General features: G+C 37.8%; 1 protein-coding gene across 1 annotated transcript; it reads left to right on the forward strand.

The window, feature by feature from the left end:
* Nucleotides 1-9,829: 9,829 nt before the first annotated feature.
* Nucleotides 9,830-19,279, forward strand: LOC103712682 (mitogen-activated protein kinase 10-like). Its single transcript, XM_008799266.6, has 10 exons — nt 9,830-10,764; nt 12,655-13,063; nt 13,427-13,554; nt 13,722-13,781; nt 15,303-15,452; nt 15,539-15,694; nt 15,869-16,080; nt 16,201-16,302; nt 17,726-17,892; nt 17,986-19,279. Exons 1-10 carry the CDS (start codon nt 10,741-10,743, stop codon nt 18,423-18,425), a joined length of 1,848 nt encoding a protein of 615 aa, XP_008797488.1. The 5' UTR covers nt 9,830-10,740; the 3' UTR covers nt 18,426-19,279.
* The last annotated feature ends 100 nt before the right edge of the window (nt 19,280-19,379 follow it).

The raw sequence follows: 19,379 nt of genomic DNA on the forward strand, positions 1-19,379 counted from the left end.
AGTCAAACAATATTTTTTCCGTAAACAACAGTCAGAAACATATATATCTTCTCAGGATTCAATCCCAAAACTTGTCCCTTGTACAACCAAGGAGTAAGGTGTCAACACTTGGGCCAAAGTTCCATTGGCAAGAATCAAAAAAAGTAGTTTAATGATAATTTAGTGATCAAGACAATACTAATGGTAACTTTGTGAATGTGTTGGTAATGCTAACCAATGATGCCATAATAGGGTTCTGGACTTCCTGCATGACTATGTTATTTTTCCGATCATAACATATAAAAACTTGTGATGTTTTATGTCTCAAACCTTTTCCTGCATGATAGGATCACAGCATCCATAAAATCCATGGTAAGGTAGAAGATTTTGCTCCTTTCTATTCCTCCCCTGATCAATGAAAAAGGCAGAGCCTGTTGTAGAAAATTAAACAATATTGAGAATAAATAAATATGAGATTTCACTTGATGGTAGTTTTTTTTTGCTTTTTTATATCAATATAATGCTGGTTTTTTATAAGAATTCTTCCAATAGCTAAATCTCTTCTGGTCTTTCTTAATTAAGGTGAGGATGGCACGTGCTTTCCTAAATCCATTTCACCGGGTGTTCACTCAAACTCCTTAATCATTGAACCCGGATCGGAAAGTGACTCCCCTAAGGCCTAAGGCTTACTCATAGTATCCCTAAAAATTTTCTTCTGCGCCATCTATCAATAGACATCGCAATGCTTAACCGTTTTCAATATATTGTAGATCGAGCTAGATTATTTGTTTAATAAAATAGTCGGATTCGGATCTATATTATTGATTTATTTAATAAATAAATTAGGTTTGGATCGATCAATGTCTGATCCATTATGTATTCGGCCATCTCCATTATATTTAATTTAGTTAAGGTCTCTTTGTGACTTGCCACTAGCCATACATGGTAGGGTGAGCTGGCTGTTCAAGCTGACGCAGCGACTGTAAGTTTTAGTGGTTAAGAAATCCACCGTAGGCCCCATGGAGCCTACCGCTGTTAGGTCAAGCATAACTTTTTGGGAAACAGGCAACCAGCTTCACTAATCACCCATGGGAGAGGGTGGAAGATGACCATGCCTCACCTAAACTTGCATTCTAAAATCCTCTAAGATGTCATTTAACTAAGATTACAGTATCTGCAACCACAGAAGATGCACTAATTAATCCAACTGTGAGAAAGAGATCGATTGAATTGATTAGTTCATTCTAATAGTTTAGAATAGAGAGAACAACATTTCGTAGCAACATACTTGGCCGCGAGTTCGATCATCGTAGAGATTTGGATTAAATTAATATTGGGTTGGTGACAAATAGATGCCACATGATAAGAGGAGGTATAGATTATTACTGGATAATCTCCTTATCTAAAGTATTAGCATGGTGGATTTACAATAGAAGGGAGGAGGTCCCCCAATCTAGAAGTAGAATCATAGGGTCTCGATTAAGAAAGGAAGCATAGGGACATGCATGCAGTCATGCGTCATCATGGTCATCAGCATCGAGTTTTTGACTCCCTTTGATTGGTGAAGGACTCATATCATGGACCCACTGTGTTGTTATAATTCTTCCATCAAATGAAGTGCTCATGTGTTTCTTATGCGAGCAAAGTCCAATTCAAAAATAACATCCACTGTGGCTGAATCAGGTGAGCCAATATGAACTTAAAATATAACTCGCCGGTACTATAAAAAAATTACACAAAGTTGGTGAATTAAGTCGTGTAGATGAGGATGTTACAACGGCCACATGCGAGGCCAAAGGATCCACTTGAATAGAGCAGTTGGATGGTTTTATGGTCTGTTAATGCTAATACCGGCTCGGATGCCAGAAAAAATTCATGTCCCAGTTGTCTCTATCTCTTAGGAGCCCTCAACCCTTAGGTTTTTTAAGGCGAAACTTTGACGGTAGTGTGTCCGATGGTGGAGGCAGAGAAGGAGTGAGCTTTGTGATAGAGGTTATGACTCCAGACTAATTATGCCCGGAGAACGATGCATCTTCGGCACGACTATCATTGAAGCAGAGTTGAGAGATATCTGGGAAGGTCACACTTATGCGAGGCTCGTTTTGGGTGTGAATTGTATCTATTTTGAAGGAGATTCTGCCATGGTGATCGAATGGATTCAAGACTAGTACAGAAATAACGACAGACAACTGCTGTTATGGGACATGCACAAGTTTTCGAGAGGACATGGCTCCTTCCGGATCACTCATGTCTATCAGAAGGCAAACATGATTGCTGGGTAGATTGCCTCATTTTCTGCCCAATATTCGGATAAGGTCTTTGGAAAGAATCACGAAACTGTTTCTTTTCTTTTTGCCAATTTCTTTTTTCTGACTTTATTGACCGTACTCATGCAAAATGAATCGTTGTTGTATCAAAAATAAAAAAAAAAAAAATCCTTTGGAACTTCTTGTTATGAACGTCCTATCCAAAGGATGAAATCATCAACCCATATGCTTCACCATGTAATTTACTCGACACCCACCACGAGTTGACAATGATGAAACGCGCTTATTGGATGTTACAGCAAACCGTTACGCTTAGGCTTCGAAAAAATTGATAATCCATTCCATCCTTTGTTCATACAAATAGTGATTTTTTTTTAAAAAAAATATTGAGCCAACCCGAATCTAGCTTTTTCTCATATCGACAACAAACGCTTGCCAACTTGACATATTTCAATTCTTAGATTTCATTATCTCAAACTTTCCATTGCTTTTCATCTTAATTGGGGTCTCGATTTGCCTTATTATATATCATCGTTGACATAAGCAGCATCTCATATCCTAAAATTTAATAGTTATCTAAATTGATTTTTCTGTTTTTTCTATATCTTTTCAGTCTCTCCATAACAAAAATAGCATAAAGTCCATCTTGGTTAGAAACTTATATTTTGTCATATCAAATATATCTAAAAGATATATCAATAGCAGAACAACATATGCTCAAGCATAAATATTAATCTTTCAAACTGCTTGAAAAAGTACTAGCCACTCAATGCCTGATTAAAAAAAAGAGGGATGATCATGGGCATCTAAAGGACTTCTAAAGCATCAATACAATTTTTCTTACCAAAAAGATAATATTTTCAGATGACTTTGATCATTCTAATTAGCTATGTAGATACAGTTTGAATAACTAATCGCATCAACCAGCCATACTATTTGATCACAAGCTATACCCACACACATAAATGAATCATATTTCTTAGACAGTTAATTATTTTTTTCTTCGACTAAAAATCTTATTCCACAAAGGCAATGCATGCCAGGCATTGGAATATACATGAAGTCTATGACTATATTTTCAATGTGTCGTGGGACAATCATGCCTGATGATGCACTTGCAAGAAACCAATATGATATTCACCTAGTGTGCATAATTTCTCTCATAAGCTTGCTGAATAAAATTCTCATTATTGGAATATTTTATTGCAAACCAACCTAAACTCCATTAAGACATAGTAACCTTAATTAAATATATGATGTACTAATATTTGCTCATAGGCTTTAGGGTATTTGTTTTGCCTACATGAAAAAGTTCATGGAGGCGATATTTTTTTTTTTGGCAATTTGGTCATCTCAAATCAACCAATTTTATATTTGGCAGCAAATCTTCTGAACTATACCAAGATATTTTTTTTAAAAAAAAAAACTTTCTTGGGGATGGTACTTGTTACAATCAGGACCTCCCTCAAAATGGCTAGCCGGAATGTATTATTTAAGTTTCTTGATCTTGTATAAGTATCCAAGATTCATCCCGTATGGATCTTCACATATTTTTTCGTTTAAGTCCTAATATTTTCGTTAGGCTAATAGTTCAAATTTATTCAAATCTAGTCACAAATACCATGATCGGCTTGTGGTCAGTCCTAATAGATTCATGGTGCTACAGTATCTTCTATTTTACATAAGTTATGGATCGGACCTGCTTTGATATTATTTATCATAACTTAAAACCTCATCTAAAATAGCTAATTAAAAAATATTATTTAAATTTTTTAATTTTATATAAATATTTAAATAATCGATATGGAACGAAGCATACCTGCCTACTCGGCCGAACGGAGATTGAGACACCAAAGCGTGTTTTGCGTGTTTTGGTCTGTGAGCATGGCAGCGACAAGTCTTGGCCGCTCGCACCCGAGAGCCCTGACGTGACGTCGATGCGATATGTCACGTGGTTTTCTAAATTAAAGAAAAAAAATCCAAATTAATGGGCATGCGACCACCGAAGTTCTCACACGTTGCACCTCCAAAACAGAGCTGATGGCAACCGCAGGCCAAGCAGCACCGACACCGCGGGAGTCACGTGTCAGAAAGAAAGAATATATAAAAGAGGAATCTAGCATTTGATTGGATACTATAAAAAAAGAAAAAGTACGGAAACATCCTTCAAACTTGGACTGGAAATGCTTGATTCTAAATTTTTTAAAAACTTTAATTAGACACTGTAACTTAATTTTTTTGTTGAAATATAGCTAATTATTTATTTAAAATTTGATATTATTAATAAAATAATAAAAAAGATAAAAATATTTTTGCTCTGGAGAGACTAAATCGTAGTTCCCATGTAAAAAAAGATTCATTTTCATTTCACAAAACCATCGTTGGATTACTTACCGCATATATTTTAAAGCTTTCTGCACTCCATCATATTTCTATCGGCACACATCTCAAAGCGAGCAATGGATCGAGCAAGTCATCTCCTCCTTTGATGAGATGGAGGCGTCAATAATGATGAGATTCATGCTGCTAGCGAGATCCGCTAGTGAGTACGATGACAAAATCCGCACCTACTCATATCCTCTATTTTTTTCCTATTTTTTCCTCCACTTGAGGGCATTGTTCCTTTGTTCTGAGACCAACTCAGTCCAGCGAGGCTAAGGGTCGGGGTTGAGGGCATCATGTTAGCAAGGCCAAAACAATCGTGTCCCAAGAGCATAGCGCCTTTGTTTCGAGGACGATTTCTATTCTAAAAGTATCGCTCCTTTGTTCTGACGGTGCTTCAGCTTAGCAAAAGGTACCGTGCAAGCGAGGCCAAGGGATGGAGGCTAGGGACATCAATGCCTCAGTCCGCTAAGTTCGATCCACCTGCCGCTTTCCGAGCAACGAGTGATCGTCTGTACCCACATTGATCACCACCTCCTCTAATGGTCATTCAAACTTGCCGATAAGTACCATCACCCACCATACAGATCTCAAAGGGCTTCATCCTAGTCATTCATTCGTCCACACAAATTTTAAAGTGTTCCATCTTTTATCATTCATCCACCTGCATATCTCAAAGCAATCAATGGGTGATCCCACCTTAATTTTTTTCCTTTTGTCTTTCTTTTAATTTTTTTTTCTAATTTTTTATGATTATCTTCCTCTCTTCTTCAATTACCTTCCGCTAAGCTAGTAGGAAGAGCATCTCTGGAATATTACGAAGATTTTGTTATCACATGGTTATCATGGGATAACAATTTGTAATGGAGATAGGCGATTGTGCCATATTACAACAAAATTTAAGCTGTGGGATCTAATTAAATTTTTTAGAACTTTAGGACCAAAGTATTTTTTGCCCAAATTCATAGCAGCATCTCCATAATTTTCTCTAATATAAAATAGAAAAAAATGGTAACGCTCGTGTGACAACAACTGCTGCACGCTTTATGCCATGCAAGTCCTTGGCACGCTTTTGAATTTTAGATAGTTACTGTAGATCAAGGTTTAAATATGTAACACCTTCAAAACAAACAGAAAATGGTTTCAATAACTTGGTCCCAAAAGTTCCAATCTGCCTTGCCCATTAAACCACCCGGTTATTTATCAGAAACTTTGCAGTTCAGCGAGACTTGGAATATGTGTGAAGGACTATTTCGACAGTGCACTCCATAAAGTTCCTTGCGGAATCCATTTTGAGTTATTGTTTGGTTGCTGTAGCTTTTGGGCATCCATCCGTCGCACCAAATGGCCGTCCTTCACGCCATCATTCCTGGACCAAGAAGAGAAGAGACAGCGATCTCAAACAGCACTCACGTACCTGCATGTAAAGGGATGGAGAAGGCAAAAAGATCCTCCCTTGTTAATTACCGCGTTTGGCACATCGAGACTAATCCGAGTCTTCCTTTCAGTTGCCTTTTTTGTTTTCCTTGCTTCCTCCCTCCTTTCTGATTCTTTTTGACTTCTAATGTAGAAATTCACCTCCATGTATCATTGACTAAGATACAATCTCCAATTCAGATCAGAAACTAAACGATGGTCAATGGCAGGCGAGGCTTCCGGGTCAAAACAAACGGCTGCTTGGCCGTTGGCCTGTCCACGAAAAGAAAGTAGGAAACTACGTAACCCTAGCATACGGTGAGGAGGCGAGGATTGGGGAATGATGTAAGATGCAGGAAGGACTAAAAGGCTAAAAAAATAAAAGTGGATCAGACCGTCTAATTTTATTTTTTATTCAAATCTATCTAAAATATTATGTATGCTTGTCAGCTATCAATACTAGCATTCAGTGAGATGGCGAGGACTAGGGAATGACTGTCCTTAAGGGTTTGTTTGGTTCGCGTGAAGCATTTTTTTCCTAGGAATATGATTTCTAGCAAGAAAATTCCTAAGAAAAGAATGCCTGGGAATGTACTTTTGGCATGTTTGGTTTAACATGGAAAAGTAACAGATTTTTAGAGTACTTATGTTTGGTTGACCATTCACTTTTCTGGAAAAGTTATATGTAATTCCCATTATACCCTTAATAAAAGTTAGATCTTTAATGCCTCTTTAATGCTAAAGGGTTTTTTGGAAAAAAATAAAGATGGAGTGATTCTCGCCTCATGGGAAAAACTTTTCCATGAAATGTGGAAATCATATTCTCATGGAAATACAACTTTTCCATCTCCCTCCTTTGAAAACTCCAACCAAACAAGAGGTATTTTATTACTTTTCTGTTGACCACACTTTCTCCCCTTCTTTTCCTGCGAACCAAACGAGCTCTAAAGGTAAAAATGGATCCAATTTTATTTTCGTATTTAAATCTAACTAAATATGGATAAAAATTTAAATATTCAACTAATATTTGTATCCATATTTATATCTGTAAAAAATATAGATATCGATAAAAATATCTAATCCATATATAAAAATTTAATTTTATTTATAATTTTATTTAACTTTATATAAAACTTATTAATTTTTAAGAGAAATATATAACCATATTAACATATTATTAATTTGATTTACTATCTACTTAGTAATATTTTTAATTCTATGGTCAAAAAATTGATTATCTAATTTATATTTATATTTACGTCTATATTTTTTATCTATATCTATTTAAAATAAATATAAATATAAAATTTTATATTTAATAAATAACTATAAATATAAATATATTGGTGTCCCATCCTATTTCAGCCCATCCCCTTCTCAGCTCTTAGCCATAGGCTTCGCTGTCCCCTATTCTCTGACCTCCAAAAGGACAGCCAGGCGTCACCCCAGGTAATGGACAGCTAGGTCCCAGTGCTACGTTCGTTGGAGTCTTGGTGTATGCACACCTGTGGTTGGTGTACTGCATGGCCGTACATATGCTTGGAACGAGAAAGGGTAGAAATGGCTGCGAGCTTATAGCTAATTTGAGATGAGGCTGCTAAGACATGCCTCAATGCCGGCAACGGTTTAAGATAACCATCGTCATAGCATTAATTATAATAGCGACCATCCAAAATAGCTAGGCGAAAGGTATTATTTTCAGTTTCATAATTCTATATAAATATTCAAAATCTACCCAATAAATAACCAATGTGGGACTAAACACACGTTAGCATGGTCCTCACATACTCTTCCCGTTTAATCTCCGACGTTTTCGTTAGGTTAAGAATTCAAATCCATTCAAGTTTAATCACAAAACAACACGATCGGCCTGTGGTCAGCTTTATTGAATCCGTACTGCAGTGTTTTCTAGTCTATATAGGTTATGGGTCGGGTCCGCTCTGATATCATTTGAGTTATTTGAGTTTCTTGATTCTATATAAGTATTTAAGATTTACTCAACGAATAATTGATATGGAACTAAATATATGCCCGCACGGTCCTCACAACAGCACTTGTTTTTTTCAATGCATTGATTAATAACGGTAACTACTGAAAGGTTCTCAAAAGATTAAAGGTTCTCTTGTTTGGAGATCATCACTATTGAAACCTCTTCTCTAGATGGTTTGAGGATGAGAAATGTATCATTAAAGTATATGACCGACCCATGTTAAAAATTAAAATACATATAGAATCCACGAGGTATCGAGCGTAAGCTGTATTAGTTTATCTCTGGAGATACGCTATCCATGAGCAGGAAGTCTTTACTAGTATAGGGTCATATGCAATATAATAACTTTTTAGAATGTTTTATTTAAATAATTTATTTATTTTTTCCCCTCATTGTGTATAAGTTACTCAAATTGCATATCTTATTTTGAGAACCCTCAACAAACAACGATCGCGAGATCTTCATCGCTTAATTCAGCTCTTAAGTATGCTGTCATGTAAGAAATTCTTTGCACAAGAAAATTAGCACCCTTAAATTTTTGTTGCCTGCAAGGCTATTATCTTTGCAATCATAGTCTATTCTTTGATCGATTTAGATTATTGGGTCTACGAAGCATGAAAAAAATCATTCACAATGCATTTTTTTTGAACTTATGGATGGAGAAACACCATACCTAATATTATAGAACAGGAGATACCCAACTATTGGGGGATATTTTCAAGAACTTTCAAAGGGGAGAGGATGGGGGGTAGGTTAGGACCATGGCAACTAAACGTTACCATTTCTTACCGTGCAATGATTGGTCTGCCTTTTAAATCAAAGGGAAGGTTTTCAAACGGATGCAAGGTCGTTTTCTTTTGAAGAAGAGAGATTGATTGAGAACTAACATACTAAATTACTTCATGCTGTTGTGAAAATAAATCAATGTCAGATCATCACATCCAAAACTTGCAAAGTGACCTCCCGGCCAAGTTCTTGAGCCCATACCGAAATACACGTTTCAAATATTTTTACCAAGTTTGTGGTTTTGAGCAAGAAGTGGATGCATTCCATACATGTGTCATGGACAAGCTACTTATTTTTTCTCTTTATTTTTCTTTTCTAGAAAGCTAATTTCTATACGAACATAAATATTATAATTTTTATTTATCCAGTCTTTTTTTTATTAGAGAATGAAAATTTGGTTGAGATAGAATCTAATCTAATCTAATCTAATCCTCTTCTTTTTGCACAACAGGCTTTACTGAATCAGTCAGCATTCTCCTCATTCCATTTTTTCTCAAAAAGAATGTACTTTTTTATGCAATTGAAATCAATCATCTTGAGTCTCACTTATGAATAAATTTTTTTCAGACCCATTGGTAAAATCATTATTCATTCAAGCACACTATCCCTAAATTGCACCTTTATGTTTTTTTTTTTTTTTTAATTCACAGCATCTCTTTTAGAGTAGACATTTATGTTGCATAATTTACAAATTCCAAATTGCTAAATTATGTAGAAGCGTGCCACCATTTTTTCCTTCTTTTAATACAAATAGATGTATGAAGTCTCCACTTACATTAAATGAAATATAAGTTATCTATGACACAACTTATAAACCGACTACACATTAGATATGAGCAGAGAGTCTTAGAAGAAAAGCATGATTTCAGTTGAGATATCAATTGCAAACCTGCAACGGTTGGCTCTAGAAAAACCAAACTTGAAACCTAAAAAAAATAAAAAAATAATTAGTTGAGATATCAATTCCTCTAGCCAGAACTTAACCCCCCCTTCCTCTTTTTTAAACTCTCACCCCATTAATTCATCCGTGTCTCCCCCAACGGCTAAAAGAAGATTCCACGTTTCCTCCTCCCACGGTCAGCCAGCGCCAGCCGCGAGGACGGGAGCTACCAAGTCCAGGACGCACGCAAAGGCAAAGCTAGCAGCCACCCGCCGAATCCGACCCGATCCGCTACAACGCACACCCACCCCCCGCGTCCTAAAAAGCCCCCAGTACCCCGCTTTATTTACCGGATACTGCCACCGCCGTATACTACGCCGCCCGCTTGCCGGTGAGGGGCATTCTCGTCCCCGAGAATGTGAAAACGCCCTAGATTCATGGTTACAAGAACGACAGCAATAAGAAGATCCCCCACCGCTCTCCTCCTCTCCCCATTCTCTTCTTCTTCTCTCCAAGAATCGGAGCGAACCTTCCGGCTAGGGTTAGGGTCTGGACTCCTTCCCCGCGTCTTCCTTCCGTCCGTTTTCGTTTTCTAACTCGACCTCGGCCTCGGTTGATTTCTAGTGTGGTTCTTGGATCGGAATTGTATGGGACTGGGCGCGGCGGCGGTGGAGATGAAGGAGGCGGGGTGGAGGAGGGGCTTCTTGATCGCTTTATGATCGGGGTGGCCGGAGGCGTTGTCGCTCGCGTTGTCGTCTCGAGGGCGGGGATTTGCATGAGGGATCGGATCGATCGGCTTCCGTGTTTATGTTATCCGGAGAATTGGAGGAAGCCGGGGTGGGACTGCGGGTTGGTGATCCGGAGCAGGGGTAGGTGGGGCAAATGTGGCTGATTTCTTCGTAAATATTTTGTTTTCTAGTGAGTTTTGAGTCCGATTTGAGTAGCTATTTTTAAAGAAGAAAGGAAGGTAGCGGAAAGAGGGAAAAAAGAAGAGGGAAAGGCTGGATCTTGGATCGTTCGATTTGGAGATTTGTTAAGAAATGCAGCAAGATCAGAGAAAGAAGGTCGGTCTTTTTTCTTGATCTGTTCTTAGGCTATTGGTTTTGCTTCTCTGTTCAATTTGGGTGTGAGATCTGGTTTCTTAGGGCCAGTTTTTCGTAGAAAAACGGGATTTGTTTTTTTTTTTTTTTGTTACATCATCCGGGTGTTTGCTATTCACGCTCGTTCTCTTTGATAAATCGCCTTTCTTCTTTTCCTTTTTCTTTTTGCAGTCATCTTCTTCTAGTGTTTCTTTTACGGCTTCTTTCCGTCTGATTCAAGATTTCTGTTGCTTCTTGGAATCATTCCAATGGGGTCTAATTACCGCATCTTCTTTTTGTTTGGACGTTTGGATTCAATGTTGGAGATTCCATGGTTCGATGTATTTTATTTTTCCTTTGTTTTTCCTTGTTATCTTTTATACGGTAGGTGACTTGTTTAGAAGAAATATGATCACCCCCTGTTTCAAAGCTTAGCACAATAGGTTCCTCTTCTAGGACAAGATTGTTTTCTAAGAATCAGGTTCTACACCCACTTTCAGCATATCTGTGATATTTTTCTTCCTCGCTTTTCTTTTTTCTTGGATGAAGCGACTGTTAGTGTAAAAGGTCGGTTTCCTTTTGAGTTGTTCTTGAACATCTCATGACGAAGCAACTCCCGTCAATTATCCGCTAGTTTCGGCTGAATTTTGCAGAAGTTATCGGTTTGTTCAACTGCCGGTTCTGTGTGGTTTCTGGGGTTGGGGCAAGGCATTTGTTGAGCGTAAGCGAGGAATTTTGGGAATTTCATTTGTTGTTGCCGTTGTTTCTATTCTTGTTTCCGTTTTCAGAACTGGTGAGAATGTGAAATTGAGTTGAATTTTCATTAGACATAGTTGAACCTGTTCTGGTGCTTTGTGAACAGAACAAAGATAAGACATTAAAGATTGAGAGGCTCGGCATGCGTAAGTCACGTCTGAGTTGGCTCTTGGTGATAATTTCTATGCTTAAATTCGCAAAAAATTCATTTTTTGAAAATTCAATAAAGTTGAGAGTCAACGCCTGTGACCGGTGTAGCGTCATGTATGACAAGCGACACCTGTCACAAGGACATGTGGGTCACTGAATATGTGACACCAAGAATCTTTTAAATATATTAGCAACCTGCTCTAACAATTTTACTTTGATAAAGCAAAAAAAGGTATTTTTTTCTAAGCTCCTTGCATTTACTGAAATATATATTTCTGAAACCATCTTGTATTTTGCATATACATATATGTATGCATGCATCCATGCATGTATCTATGTATGCATGTGTATGTATTTACATAATAGCCTGCTTGCTTTCCCCTTTTACTTTTGATGCCTTTATAAAATTCTAAGCATTTAATTGATTTAAATGAAATTATCTTGAACTCTCCAAGAGCTATAGGGGGAGTAGTAGGTAGGACTCGAGAATGCGGTAATTCACTGTAGTTGTTTTTTAATCATTTTCAATTAATGATTAGTAAATTCTTCATGTTAACAATAATTTATGCAGTAATTTCTGTGGCTTATACAATTTTTAGAGGCTGGGCTTTGATGCAACAATAAGGTTGCTCTATTGTGATCTAGATATGATGGGCTCGAAACACGGAAACGTCCTCCCCCTAGGCAAGGGTAAAACTGCATAAATTTGACTCTCCTCAAACCCAAAGGGGCAAGAGCTCCTCGTGCATTGGGATACTCTTTTTTTGTGATTCATACAACTTTTGAGAGAGATGCATATTATGTTGAGATGGCCTGTTTTAGTAAAATCTGCTGTTAAAATTCCACTTCATTCCAGTTTTCTTTTGATGCCATAAAGCATATTTTTCCTCTGCTATATCCAGCGTTGATAATAGTTGTTGCTGTATTTCTGTAAATCTCATCAGTTATTGCAATTGAATGATTTTTCAGACTTCATCAGAGATGGACTTTTTCAGTGAATATGGTGATGCCAATAGATACAAAATTCAGGAGGTCGTTGGTAAAGGAAGCTATGGAGTTGTGTGTTCGGCAATTGACACACATACTGGAGAAAAAGTGGCAATCAAGAAGATACATGATATCTTTGAGCACATATCTGATGCTGCACGGATTCTCCGTGAGATTAAACTTCTCAGGCTTCTAAGGCATCCTGACATTGTAGAGATCAAGCACATCTTGCTGCCTCCATCAAGAAGGGATTTCAAAGATATTTATGTTGTTTTTGAGCTCATGGAGTCAGATCTTCATCAAGTCATCAAGGCTAATGACGACCTGACAAAAGAACATTATCAGTTTTTTCTTTATCAGCTGCTCCGTGCTTTGAAATATATCCATACAGGCATGCACCTGAATCTTTTCATTCAGTTTTCACTGCATGTTTTCTGATTCTCCTTTTTGGTATTTTATATGCACAAAATCATAGTAATTTAAGGTTCCATTAGTTTTATTTAAACTTAATGGTGTTAACTTGCATTTGCTCCATTTACCAAAAAGTCCTTTTTTATGAATTATGAGAAATGTACTTATGCTTTTAATTCATCACTGAGTGTGCAATATATATATGTATGATGCATTGGCAATGTTCTGCATTATTTGCTTGCTGGAATGTACTTGTAGTTTGTTATTGGTAGTGGTAGCATGTTTAGAATTGGTAGCGGCAGCATGTTTAGCACTATTCTAATTCAGACCCATCTGCGTGCAGCTAATGTTTATCATCGTGATTTAAAGCCAAAGAACATTTTAGCAAATGCTAATTGCAAACTCAAAATTTGTGATTTTGGATTAGCAAGAGTTGCATTCAGTGATACCCCCACAACAATATTTTGGACGGTATGTCAAGAACATGGGACTGATTTTCTTATGTCAGTGTCTTTTTATCTGTTTGCTAGTATCTAGCTCATTCAGTTCCTCAATTGCCAGTTTAGTTCATTCAATCTGGCATCTGGCACCAATCTAGTACTTATTTTCACCTTCTGAAGCATCACTATGTTATGCAGGATTATGTTGCAACCAGATGGTACAGAGCTCCTGAGCTATGTGGGTCATTCTTTTCTAAGGTAATGCTTTGTACTGTTCCATAATAGTCATTTAGAGTATGATTTTGGGTTTCTTTAAACAGTAATATTTTTGTTCTATTGTGGTGAAAAAAAACGTCATGTTGAATGTGCAGAACCAAAAAGACTATGTATTAGTATTTTTATTTGTAATGTCATATCATGCATCCATCAGTGCTTTGAAAGTGTGAACACACTTAGTTTGGCTTTTTGCATAGGTTTGTTATGTTTTTTAATGAATCCTATCTGAGGATTTGCTGACTGACTTTCTTACAAAATAGTGCCTGTTCCATGGTCTCAAGTATGTGCTGTTTCTTTTCCATTTGCTTCTTTAATCTTTCTCTTTATAATTTTTATTTTTTTTAGATTGATTTTTTTAATAGACTTTGCCATTTGGGTGTTAATGTTCATGCTGTTTCTTCCTTATGACTTGCTACACTAAGTTTCTTTTGCCAATGACATTATTTCCAATGTCCAGTAACTGAACTGGGAGAACATCTGTTCTCAGCATGCTCTAGGAACTTTACTGATAAAAATGTCTCTGTTAAATAAGCTTATAGTTCAACTATAATGTCAATGTGTGGTTAAATTTCTGTTAGTAGATTCTCAAAAGCATCAGGAATCCTATTCAACATCCAAAGCAATATCTATTCTGCTAGAATGTTTTTTCCTCAAGCTTCTCACTCATCATTTATTCCTGTGATGCATGGACTTTCTTCAGCTCTTTCATTTTCCAGACAAACATTTCTAAAGATGACTCTGCCCTTGTTTTATTGTTCTTCTTACACGGAATGACTTTTAAGAAGCTCCTGCCACAAAACAATGCTTGCCAAAGAAGCTTTAATATTATTTTGGAGGCACACAAATGTCAAGACTTTCAAAGAATTTATCTAATAAATGTCATGCTCCTTTTTCTTTGTTTACATTATCAGCCTTGTCATTACTAGTAGTACAATGTCCAAGCAAAAATTCTGTAGTTGCAAAAAAAACACCTTTGACCTGTATGGGCAGCACTCTCGCTCCTTCCCTGTGAAGGATAGTCAGAGAGTCCATATTGCTATTTATTTGGTAATGAAAATTGATGGCCAAGGGATTGACATGGCTGAGGAAGCCACTTCAAGGTATATACCATATTATGTTTTCTAAAAGGAATATCGTCACCTGGACATGTATCAACTGTTGTTCTCTTTGTTTGTCAACTTCATTATGCATTGTGGAGTCTTTTATGGACTCCTGGGAAGCTGGGAGAACCATCAAAACATCCTTAAATGTACTGATAAGTTTACTTTAGTAGTCACCTGCGGGTGGATTTCTTCATAAACTTTCAAAGCCTAAAATAATTTTTAGTAATTAAAAAGTGCTTGTTCAGGAAGGATTCTGAACTCTTCTGCAAACTGAATATCATATCTTACAGGTACTGTGTGTCGAGTTTGATATTCAGTTTGGTGTTATCTTTTTGTTCATGTTTTGGAATGTGGAGTTGCCCTTCGTGATGATGCTGAGTGATTATTTCTGAAATTGCAGTACACTCCTGCTATTGATATTTGGAGCATAGGTTGCATTTTTGCTGAGGTCCTAACAGGGAAGCCTCTATTTCCTGGTAAGAATGTGGTTCATCAGTTGGATTTGATGACTGATCTTCTTGGAACACCTTCCTTGGATACGATATCTCGGGTATGACATTATTCGTTCCATGAATAGCCTAGAAAAACAGTGCAGAAGGTCCCCCTCGTATGATGTTTGGGTCTTTTTATTTTCAGGTCCGAAATGAGAAGGCAAGAAGATACTTGAGCACTATGAGGAAAAAACAGCCCGTACCATTTTCACAGAAGTTTCCAAATGCAGATCCTTTAGCACTTAAACTTTTGGAAAGGCTTTTAGCTTTTGATCCCAAGGACCGGCCAACTGCTGAAGAGGTATGCATATTTAATCAGATGCATCTCTTTATTCTTCTATTCTTGTTTTTTTTTTTTGCTTTATGTTTCTTAAACAGTTTTAATTTTACATCAATTATTTATTATGAGGGTAGTGTCCTGATGGCTTGTAATCTGCGCAAAAGTTGTGATTTTCCGTATTTGACATTTTATCAGGCATTGTCTGATCCATACTTCAAAGGCCTGGCTAAAGTAGAGAGAGAACCATCTTGCCAACCAATCACAAAGATGGAGTTTGAGTTTGAGCGTCGAAGAGTGACCAAAGAAGACATTAGGGAACTTATCTTCCGTGAGATATTGGAATATCATCCGCAATTGCTCAAGGACTATGTTAGTGGAACAGAGAGGACAACCTTCCTCTATCCTAGGTTTTACTTTTGCCAATCCTTTCTTTTCCTCCCTCGCTTTCATCCTATATTCTGGTTTTCACTGTATGTATTTTACATTTGCAACTGTGGTAATATTATCTGTCTGCTTCTGTTATGCAGTGCCGTCGATCAATTCAGGAAGCAATTTGCTCACCTTGAGGAAAATGGTGGTAAAAGCGGGCCAGTGATTCCAATAGATAGAAAGCATGCATCTCTCCCTAGGTAATCTTCTGTGCACCCTCATGCATGCGACATTTAGCTATCTTGAAGATGATGGCATCTCATGCTTTTCGTTGTGTACTCGTGTTTAGCAGATAAGCTTTATGTAGGATATCATCTTGCGTATGAGGCTCATAGCAGTTGCATATGCATAATCTATTTTGATTTTGGTCTCAAAGGTCAGGCATCCTGTGGTAATGACAGCAAACCGGTGCTTGGTATCTTTTAATTAGCCATGCTTGATAATGAGGGGGTTCTAGGGATACATTATACCAATGATGGTATGCATGGGAACTTGCATATTGTGTTGAATGCTGTAACTTACACATACGTAATCTTGTTTTGGCAGCAAGTCATTGGTGAATTGCTGTGATTATATCAGTTGCTGATTGTGTAGTACTTTCTACATAAGTGGTGTTGGTAACTGCATTCTCTACCCTGATGATTGTTCAAGAGTGCTGCCTGCAATTAGATTTTCTTGCTTGCTGATCTGAGGCATGTCAAGAGGCTTAATTATGAGCATGGCTTATGCATAAGAAAATGAGAAGAATATCTTGAATCAGGAGCCAGGAGCATATTTTTATTCTAAGACTAGGGCTTAATATATAGTTGTTTATCCCTAACCCAAGTCATACTGTGAGGAGAGTGCTTTATAGGAATTATAGGAACTATATCTCTACTTATTCAATAGGAAAAGCCCTGCGTCCAGCATGTGTGCTAGCCTGACAGGCTTTCCGATGCCCTTGGGTATGCAGCACATGCCGGACATTTGAAATAAATTTAATATTATGTGTGTGTGTGTATATATATATATTATGCATATATGTATGTATATGCATATCGGAATATATGTATGTATATGCATATCGGAACTACCAATGCTGGTGCTGTTTGGTTGCGGAATATGCCTCGGAAGGGATATCCCTTGCACTGTTGAAGAGATGATAGGCCTCTTTTGGTGTCTGGTTGAGGAATGAGCGCAGGGAATAGGTGGAGGGAATAATTTGGATTTTATCACAAACATCAAGCTGCCCTCTCACTTTTCTGAGTGTTTAGAGAGTGGATAAGGTAAAATGGTAATTGACGAGATTAGGGACGAGCCTATTCCGCAGTGTAAATCTATTTCTCCATTTTAGTGGAATAAACTTATGCCATTTTGGGAATATCCCACCACCAGTGTATAAGCTCCTATTCTAAGGCGTTTGGCAAGAATTTGGGGGAGTGTCCCCCACCTATTCTGCAACCAAACACCCCTTTATAATTTTTTGATTTACTGTGAGTTGGAAATCTCACCGCAAATGGTTGGTGTATATATGATAACATGTTATTTGAAGCATTATTCTTTTGATTGTAATATACGCACACCCTTTTTCCTTCAATTGATTTTTGTGCGAATATTTGATCATCCTTTACTTGTGTCTTTTAGGTCTACAGTGGTTCATTCTACTCCAATTCCTCCCAAGGAACAAGCCAATATGGATTTATATAGAAACAGGCAGACCTCAGATGAGGGATGTAAGAATCCTCGAGACACAGAAAGGTGGTCGGGAAATATGTCAAAGACTTCACAGGCACCTCAAAGGATTCCAACTTGTGTGTGCTTCAGTACTAAATTAACCATATCAAGAAACAGATATGATTCTAGTGCTGCACTATGAACCCTTTTATTTTTTCCCCTTTTTCCAGGTAGGCCAGGAAAGGTTGTTGGGCCGGTAATGCCTTACGAGAATGGAAGTCTTAAGGATGCCTATGACCCAAGAAGGCTGATAAGGAATCCTGTGCTTCCGCCGCATCCTGCCATTCCTCCAGCTTACTGTTTCCATAGGACCACAGACAAGTTTGAGAACTCCGACACAGGCACAGCAGAGGTGGAGAGGGAGGAATATATACAGCAGCACAAACCACCTCAACAGTTCATTCCCGGCAAGATGGCGCCAGACATAGCTCTTGATATGAGGGCTTCACCCTTCTTTCTTTCAGGGGGGACCAGGGCTGATCCAGCTGACAGAATCACGATGGAGGCAAACTTGCTGCAGGCAAAATCCCCCTTCAATGGGATTGCTGCTGCTGCTGCTGCTCACAGGAAGGTTGGTGCTGTTCAATTCGGCATGTCAAGGATGTATTAGGCACACATCAACAATATGCCATGATCATTGTACCATATCTGTTTCCACGTATAGTAAACTTCAAGTCAAAAAGAGGAAGGTAAAGAAAAGGCTCAGGAGAAGATAAGAAATTTAACAGGAAGGGTAGGTGAAACGCAGACGAAGCAGCTGTTGTCAGGGGAAGTGGGCATTCTCTGTTGTTCTGTAATGTTGGGAATGCTTTTTCGCCTCGTGCAAGTGTGATTCCTGTGAAACTATCAACTTACAGGAGAAAAGGGGGTTTTCATTAATTTTATTATGATCTACCTACTGTCTGCACACTTGTTGGGACGGCCCTCAGGAAGTTTCCAATGTGAGGAAGTGTTGCAATGTGAGCCGGTGGATCCGCCTCCATGGGCAAAAATGCCTTGCAAAAGGAGAAATTTAATGGTTACTTTTTTTAAGAGTACGCTAAGTTTTGCTGTAGTAGAACTGCCAATGGAGTACCTTTCTGTTCGATCGTACATTTCCAACTATTTCAAAATTTTAGAGCTTTTCTGATCTGGTTCTCTGGACCTGGAATATGCTTTTGTGGGAAAGGACAATGACTATAGCTTAATTGATGATGCTGCTCTGTTGCACATGGAAGAAAGATCCTGAAGCAGTGGTTCTCAACAGAAAATTGGGTAGCCTTTGACTGCACTAGCCATGCGATGATCAGGCCCATTGAATCCTTAGTGATACGAGGTTATGATCACATGTGGTGTCTATAGGTATTTCCTTGTACAAAGCCTCTAATAAGACCCATTATACGAGGTTACCGTCATGATATGTATGCTACTATTTAAGAGGAATAAAGAAACCAGGGAAACAGAGAACATGATTCCTTTCTAGCATTTTATGCATCTCTCAGCATCGGTCATCACCCTACCCGCGGGGGAAAATGAAACGTGAATGCAAGCTTTGATTTCCCAAATAATTTTCTCGTCTTCTTTT

This window comes from Phoenix dactylifera, chromosome 1 (genome assembly GCF_051530095.1).
Source record: "Phoenix dactylifera cultivar Ajwa chromosome 1, Ajwa_hap1_PhDact_Kaust_v1.1, whole genome shotgun sequence".
Taxonomy (NCBI): Eukaryota; Viridiplantae; Streptophyta; class Magnoliopsida; order Arecales; family Arecaceae; genus Phoenix; species Phoenix dactylifera.

Excerpts from the sequence above, each read along its gene's own strand:
- LOC103712682 (XM_008799266.6), top strand. The coding sequence starts at position 10,741 with ATGCAGCAAGATCAGAGAAAGAAG. Across the intron at positions 15,695-15,868 it reads ACCGGCCAACTGCTGAAGAG|GCATTGTCTGATCCATACTT; the intron begins GTATGCATATTT and ends ACATTTTATCAG. Across the intron at positions 17,893-17,985 it reads ACCTCAAAGGATTCCAACTT|GTAGGCCAGGAAAGGTTGTT; the intron begins GTGTGTGCTTCA and ends CCCTTTTTCCAG.